Raw genomic sequence first — 8,761 nt, forward strand, 5'->3', positions numbered from 1 at the left:
AGAAGGCGTAAGTACTGCTTGTCACATCATCAAGCGTTGCCTCATAAGGCCAATTCTGAAGAAGACCCCTTATGAACTCTGGAAAGGTAAACGTCCAAATATCAGTTACTTTCATCCCTTTGGAAGCAAATGCTTTATTAACAATAACGGTAAAGATAATCTTGGAAATTTTGATCCAAGAAGTGACGAAGGTATTTTTCTTGGTTACTCGTTAAATAGCAGATCTTTTAGAGTCTACAATAAACGTACTTTATGTGTAGAAGAATCTGTACTTGCTATATTCGACGAAAATAATTCCTTGGTCAAGAAAGGAACTATTGCAGGTGACGAAGATCAAACTCAAGAAGCTCAGGACAAAGAAAAATCACAGGAGTCGACTAGCACATCTGGGGTGATCGAGTCAACTGGAGAAAATAGAAGCAATACTCCAGACCCACAAGTCGAGTCGACTACAAATATAATTCGACCAAATGAATGGAGAAGCGAACCCGAATATCCTCTACCATCCATCAAAGTATTTATACATCCTTGTAAACCCTAGCTTAGATATACTTTGATCAAACCAAATCACTCTCTTTATTCTAGTGCAAACAAGCATTGTAGTTCACTAAGATCCGCTGTGTAACAAGTTAGGGATTGAAAGAGAGCACACAACTGGTGAGGCATTGTATAAAAAACGAGTGCTAGAGAAACTGAGCGATATACACCACATCTGTACTTGGAAGAAACTAATTTACTGAAGAGAACTCCCTTGCAACCCAAGGGGACTGGATTAGGATTCACATTGAATCCGAACCAGTATAAAAATTCCGGTGTTTTTAATTCCTGCAATTATTCTCTGCATTTTACTTTCCGTTACCATATCTGCTAAATTATCATATTCAGGCGACTACTCAAGTTTTAAGTCAACTTATAAGTAATTAATTTGAAGTATTTACAATTCACCCCCCTCTTGTACTTTCAACTGGAATATGCTGAAAGTAAAAATATTATCGAAACTTAAATAACTCCTTTTCTGTTCTTCCTTGAATTTAGCTACCACACTTTTTTCTTGCTAACTCCATAAATAATCTAATAAGAACCTTTTGAGTATGATACTAAAAACGTCTTATAAGCATTTGAATATGAATCCTATTAGTAAATAAATTCGTTGAAGAATATGAATCCTAGTGTGCATCGTATATAAATTCTAGTTATTATAATTCTATCCAATATGAAATAATTTTCATTTGAAAAATATGCAATATTGAGGGCATAAAAGTCTAATATTTCAGGGATATATTTGTCGTTCAACATTTAGTATAAATTATTCGTGCTTTTATAATAATATAGATAGATATAGATTCTTTTAGTAATACTTAGTGGGCATTTGGACATAAGAATTGTAAAATTCCAAAAAAAATAGTGAAATTTTTTTCAAGTGAAAATGGTATTAGAAAATTAGAGTTGTGTTTGGACATGAATATAATTTTGGGTTGTTTTTGAAGTTTTGTGAGTGGTTTGAGTGAAAATTTTAAAAAGCAGTTTAATGGAGTTTTTCAAATTTTCGAGAAATTCCAAAATTCATCTCTAAGTAAAAATTGGAACTTTTACGGCGAAACGCAATTTTGAAAAAAAGTGAATTTTTTTTTGGAAAAAAGTAAAAAAATTCTATGTCCAAACGGGCTTTAAAGTAACGAAAAATAGTTTGTCATGGACTAATTCAAAGTACGTACGTAGCAGGAAAGATATTCACCTTTTATTTAAGATGTTGCGGTAACAATTTTTGCTTTTTTTCAAAACGACATCACTATGAATATCATAGAAAGAAGAAAAGGCAAAAAGGACATCCTAACCACCTATAATATACTTCAAGAAGATTTCAAAAGCCCCGTCTTTAAATATATTACCTCGCCTTAACATCCGTATGCATATTGCAAATGGCTTCTTTAGTTCCGACTTCTTTTTTCCTTTTAGCTGCAGCTCTATCTTCCTTAACTTTTGCTTATGCTGCTAATAATAATAACAACAGTTGCCCTAATTATGAATACATTTTCCAAGTTGGCGATTCACTTGCAGATACTGGAAATCGATTCCGTATATCTAATGTAAAATCCTCTTACCGTGCAGACCATTTTCCTTATGGTGAAAAGTTCTTTGGAAAACCCACTGGCAGATTCTCTGATGGCCGTCTCGTTATAGACTATATTGCTATGTCTCTTAAGCTTCCACTTCTCAACCCTTACATGGTCAAAGAAGCTAATTTTAGCTATGGAGTAAACTGCGCAGTAGGAGGAGCTACAGTTCTAAATGATCCTTTTTATGTAGCTAGAAATATTACCACGACACAAGACAACAGGCCACTCAGAGCTCAACTTCGTTGGTTGACAACTTACTTAAAAACCACATGCCACACTAGACAAAAGTGTTCAAAAGTTCTTGGAAAATCTCTATTTATGTTTGGTGAATTTGGAGGAAATGATTATTACCTAGCACTTTCAGCGGGAAAATCCATTGAAGAAGCTATAACTTTTGTCCCACATATAGTCAAGACCATAGTAAAAGGCATTAAACAAGTGATCAGATACGGGGCAAAACGTATAGTTGTTCCAGGGATCTATCCTCTGGGTTGCTTCCCCTACTACCTTACCATGTTCTCAAGCTTGGATTATGAAGATTATGATGAGTTTGGTTGTTTGAAAGCCTACAATGAGTTAGTCATGTATCACAATGATTATTTGGAGAGGGCTCTATCTATACTAAAACTTGAATATTCGAACGTTGCGATTAAATATATAGATTATTATGCTGCTGTGAAATCAATTCTGGAACGCCCCAGCTATTTTGGATTCAATAAGAAATCCATACTCAAAGCGTGCTGTGGAATTGGAGGTCAATATAATTATGACGATGATATTCTTTGTGGAACATCTGAAGTTCAAGCTTGTTCTGATTCTGCAAAATATTTGCACTGGGATGGTATACATCTTACAGAAAAAGCATATTATTATGTCGCAGAGCACGTCATCAATAGCACCTCATCTAAAGAATTTCAATGTCTGCAGTAGATTTTGATCTCTGGACTTTATTGAAATTAAAAGGTTGTAGCATCACCTGGATATAGATTGTAAGTGGTTGTTTTATATATGGTGAGAAGTGCTTTTATATACTATGTACGTAACTGGTTTTTATTCTTGTTGTAATCAGTTAAATTAAGCAAAGATATAAAAGTAAAAAAAAAACCAGCACGTTTCATTCATTTAGAAACTACGTAGCTAATGTTTACATTCTCATATGGCTCATTGTCATGAATTCTTGTAGGCCTTACCAAACACAAAAACAGATTGTCCGAAAAAAAAATTCTGACTGATGTCCTGTTATTGTTGAAAGAAAAAAGTAAACTAGATGCATATCAAGTACATGAATTACCTAGTTGATGCACTAGAAAATTAACTAAGATGCATGTATGATTTTATTATTGAACTAGGGAATAAAAAAAGTGTAGAATTAAATTATGATACATGTATTACATAGGTACATGTTTTTAGTGATGTAAGGAAGAATTACCACCTCATTTGTCTTCATGAGGACTTGACAGATTTTGAGTCCTCTCGTCCCTCTACAAATAATTTTCAAACATATTGTGTAACAATCTAGTCGGTCGTTTAGTGTATTTGAGTCTCGTTTCCCCTTTTGAAGCTTCCCTGTAATGACCCAACCGGTAGTTTTGAGGATTTGCATTCCGTTCAACTGTTTGAAGCCTGGAGTAACTTTATATGATGTATTATGAGTTGTGGAATCGTCAGTTTTGGTATTCAGGTGATCCGGAGTTGATTTGGAAGAATAATTCTCAACTAGAAAGCTTTAAGTTGGAAGAGTTGACCAAGTTTGCCTTTTGTATATTTGACCACGGATCGGAGTTTTGATGGTTCCGTTAGGTCCGGATAGTGATTTTGACTTGGGCATATGCCCAGATTTGCATTTGGATGTTTCTTGAAGGTTATAGCGTTAATTGGCGAAAGCTGACAATTTAGAGTTTTGGAATATTCATTAGTTTTTCCAGAATTTGACTTTGGTGATATCGGATTCAAATTTTAGTTTCGGGAGTTGGAATAGCTTTGTTATGTCATTTTTTACTTGTGTGCAAAATTTGAGGTCATTCCGAGTTCATTTGATACGGTTCGGCACGAGTTTTGGAAGTTGAAAGTTCAAAAGTTCATTAAGTTTGATTGGAGGTGCGATTCATGATTTTTATATTGTTCGATGTGATCTGAAGCTTCGAATAATTTCGTATCGTATTTTAGGACTTGTTGGTATGATTGAATGGGGTCCCGAGGGGTTCGGATGTGTTTTGGATCATTGGTTGAGAAACTAGTTAAGTTAAGGATTTGGAGTTCGACCAGGATCAATATCGGGTCAAGATGACCTCTTTTCGATGTTTTGAGTGCACGAGCAGGTTCGTAGCGTATTTTATGATTGAAATACCTATATGGTTTGTGTACGGGAGGTTCCGAATGAGTTTTGGGTGCTAAAACGAAAATTCTTTTTGTTGCTGATTTTCTGGTGTAAAATAATTACAAAAATGTCATTTTTGTCTCTTAAATTTTCAGATTTCCTTTAAAATATCAAAATATCATAATTCCCTCATTTTAAGGCCAAATTGGGTCACTCAAAAGGCTATCTTGGCTGTAATCTCGCAAGGATTATTTTGGGATTATCAAATGTGAGTTTTGGGGCTATCTTGAATTGATTCGAGCTATAACAACTGCAACATTTTTTTACTTATTCCAGAATTTAGTCACTTTTTCTCACATGGTTTTGGAGTTCGGATTTGGATAATTTTGGAGAGCATTTTCACCACATGAATTGGGATAAGTATTTTCTACTCGGTTTTGATTATATTCCGTAGTTCCATCTTCGTTTTTGGTATTTCATTGATAATTTATAAAGAGAAATTGGGGGTTTTTGTCTAAAGTGAATTTTTGAGTTTCGAACATCGATTCGGAGTCGGAATTGAGTGAAATTAGCATGGTTGGACTCGTAAGTGAATGGGTTGTCGGATTTTATGAGTTTTATCGAGTTCCATGGTGCTAGCCCCCATTTGACTTTTTTTGTTGACTTTGAGTAAATGTGTAATGATTCGACCTTTTTCGATTGGGTTTGCTTCCTATGGCATTATTTGATGATTTTTAGTTGCTTTTGGCTAGTTTCGAGCCGTTCGGAGGATGATTTGAGCGGGATGGTGCTTCTAGTGTATTAATTGGGCTTGTTTGAGGTAAGTGCCTTGCCTTACTTTGTTGAGGGAATTTTTCCTACTAATTACCATTATTTGCTATACGCGGGGATGATGCATATATGAGGTGACGACCGTATGCATGTGGCAAGGTTAATCATTCTCGGGGGTAAGTTATACGATTAATTATTGCTTGTAGAATTATTTGACTGTAACGACCCAGCCGGTCGTTTTAAGAGTAATAGCCTGAATCCCCTATTTTACTACTTTTCTCGCATCTTTTTCTGCTTATGTGACTTGCCAAGAGGTCTTGGTTGTTGGTTCGGAGTGAGTTGTGATACTTAGTCCCTAAAACGAAAGCTTAAGTTCTAGGACTTTGATCGTAGTTAGAACTGTGTGAAGACGACTCTAGAATGGAGTTTCCTCGGTCCCGTTAGCTCCTTTGGGTGATTTCGGACTTAGGAGTGTGTTCGGATTGTGTTTTGGAGGTCTGTAGCTGAATAAGGCTTGAAATGGCGTAAGTTGAATTTTTAGGAAGTTTGACCGAAAGTGGATTTTTTGATATCGGGGTCGGATTCCGGTTCCGTAAGTTGGAGTAGGTCCATAATGTCGAGTATGACTTGTGTGCAAAATTAGAGGTCAATCAGACGTGATTTGATAGTTTCGACATCGGTTGTAGAAGTTTGAAGTTTCAAAGTTCATTGAGTTTGAATTGGAGGGTGATTCATATTTTTAGCGTTGTTTGATGTGATTTTAAAGGCTCGACTAAGTTAGTATGATGTTTTAGGACTTGTTGGTATGTTTGGTTGAGATCACGGGGGCCTCGAGTGAATTTTGGATGCTTAACGGATCGAAAATAGACTTGTGTTAATTATTGAAGCTTTGAAGCTTCTGGTGTTCTCGCACCTGTGGTGGGTCTCCCTACCATAGGTGCGGGCACGCCCGTGCGAGAGAAGGATCGTAGGTGTGGTCTGGAGGAGCTTGGCATGTGGTCGCAGGTGCGACATAAAGGCCGCAGGAGCGGAGTCGCTTCTGCGGAAGCTAGAACGCAGAAGCGGAGAGGCCTGGGAGGCTTGGGATCGCAGAAGCGGAAGGGTCTCCGTAGAAGTGAGATCGCAGGTGCGATCCCTGGTCCGCAAAAATGGCAATCCTGGCCATAAATGGAATCCGCACCTGCGATAATTTTTCCGCAGGTGCGGCGTCGCAGGTGCGATTAAGAGCTCGCAGGTGCGAGACTCGTTGGGCAGAAAAGGATAAGATCAAGGGTTTTATCCCATTATTCACTTTGGGACTTCGAGAGCTCGGATTTGGGCCATTATTTGAAGAGAAAGGGTAACGATTCTTAATTGCTTTTTTAGTTATATTCCACTAACCTATAGTTGATTTCATCATTTAATTAAGGATTTTGGTTGAGAAATTTGGGGGGAAAGTTAGAAAGTTCTTCAAGTAAGTTTATGAGTTTTTATTCGGATTTTGATATCAGATTCGAATAATTTTCGTACGAGTGAACTCGTGAGTGAATGGGGGTTCAAATTTGTGACTTTTACCCGGATCCGAGACGTGGGCCCGGGTTGACTTTAGGGGCGATTCTCAAGTTTCTTGCTTAGGCCTTGATTTCATTAATTAGATGTATTTCTGATCTTTATATTTATGGTATGTAATTGCTTTTGGCTAGATTTGGGCTGTTCGGATTCGGAAAATCATGAAAAAGGCATTGTTAATTATTGATTGAGCTTGGTTCGAGGTAAATGGCTTGCCTAACCTTGTGTAGGGGAAATCCCCTTAGGATTTGGTATTGTTGTGATATGTGAGTGCCGTGTACGTGAGGTGACGAGTGCGTACACGGGCTATTTGTTGAAAAATCCAATTTTTACTGAGTAATAATCTGTTTATCTTAATTGAGTTATACTAGCATGTGTAGTTATCTTGTTTAGCCTAATATCGCATGTTTACGTGTCATAAATGTTTATCTAAACTCTGTGCAACATGCTTAGTGGATTTCCTGCCTTTTCCTTGACTTGTACTTAGTTTAAACTATAGAATTTCTTGATGTAACTGTTATTTCCATTGTTTTTGAGATGCGTATTACTTTGGGAGTATGAGGCGGTATCTCGAGAGATCCCCCTTGCATATTTTCTTTGGGACTACGAGACGATATCTCGAGAGATCCCCCTGCATATTTACTTTAAGACTATGAGACAATATCTCGGGAGATCCCCCTGCATATATACTTTGGGAATACGAGACGGTATCTCGGGAGATTCCCCCCTGCATATTTACTTTTGGGATTACGATTAGGTATCTTGGGAGATCCCCTACTGTTTACCCCTGTGTGTTGTACTGTTATTTTTCGGTGATTTCTTCTTAGTTAAATTCCAGTCTTTATTACACTACAATATTTTCTGCCTTATTTATTATATATATCAGTAGGCCCTGACCTGACCTCGTCACTACTCGACCGAGGTTAGGCTTGGCACTTACTGGGTACTGTTGTAGTGTACTCATGCTACTCTTCTGCACATGTATATGTGCAGATCCATGTACTTCTTATCAGCCACGTCATCAGTGAGCAGAGACAGCTTGGAGACTTCAAGGTATATCTGCCGCGTCCGCAGACCTCGGAGTCCCCCTCTATTCCCTCGTATGTCATTTACCTTTCCGTACTTTTTCTTAGACTCTAGTGTATAGAGATACTAGATTTCTTCCGTAGCTTGTGACTTATTGATGTTCCGGGTTTTGGGAATACTGTGTGTATTCGAAAGTTGGTTATTATACATGTCAATCGGCATTTTTATCGGTTATTTAAATATCCATTGCAGTTAGTTGTTGAGGTTTTGCTTTCATTTTTGTTATTTCCGCAAATGTTAGGCTTACCTTGTCGTAGAGACTAGGTGCCGTCACGTCATCTCATAGAGGGAGGTTTGGGTCGTGATAGTGACCTTCTATTTCATGTCTTAATCAACTTCTAGATTACGAAGAATATGAAATTAAATTCAAAAAACCAAGATTTAGCTTATTATACCTTGATTAAAGTTTGGCGGATTTTTTTGAAACTATTGATGTGTTTAATTTGTTCGTCATTATGCTTAATCACTAATACATCGCTACGATTGATATTCTTGAGATATTGGATTCTATACTTGAGTTGAAGATTATTTTGAGACTTGTTTAAATACTTGAACAATAAGGTTCTTGAGGTTTATTGAATTGTTATTGGCTTGAAAGTTGTGATAGATGTTCATTTGGAATATTCGTTTAATCACTCTCTTTAATGTTATTCATGCTTCCTACCTTGATTATCATTGATATGCATATGCTTGGTGAGGAAGAGTGTAAAGCACGAAGGGTGATGTTGTGTCATTGTATATACATTATCATGTGAGGAAGAGTGTAAAGCACGAAGGCTGATGCCGTGCCATTTCATTTACATTATCACATGAGGATGAGAGTAAAAGCACGAAGGGTGATGCCATGCCATTTCATTTACATTATCTTGTGAGGATGAGAGTAAAAGCATGAAGGGTGATGCCGTGACATTTCATTTATATT

General features: G+C 37.0%; 1 protein-coding gene across 1 annotated transcript; it reads left to right on the top strand.

The window, feature by feature from the left end:
* LOC109232712 (acetylajmalan esterase-like) lies at positions 1,920–3,193 on the top strand. Its single transcript, XM_019398458.1, has one exon. The coding sequence runs from the start codon at positions 1,920–1,922 to the stop codon at positions 3,045–3,047; it is 1,128 nt and encodes a 375-aa protein (XP_019254003.1). The 3' UTR covers positions 3,048–3,193.

Source organism: Nicotiana attenuata, chromosome 9 (genome assembly GCF_001879085.1).
Source record: "Nicotiana attenuata strain UT chromosome 9, NIATTr2, whole genome shotgun sequence".
NCBI classification, from domain to species: domain Eukaryota; kingdom Viridiplantae; phylum Streptophyta; class Magnoliopsida; order Solanales; family Solanaceae; genus Nicotiana; species Nicotiana attenuata.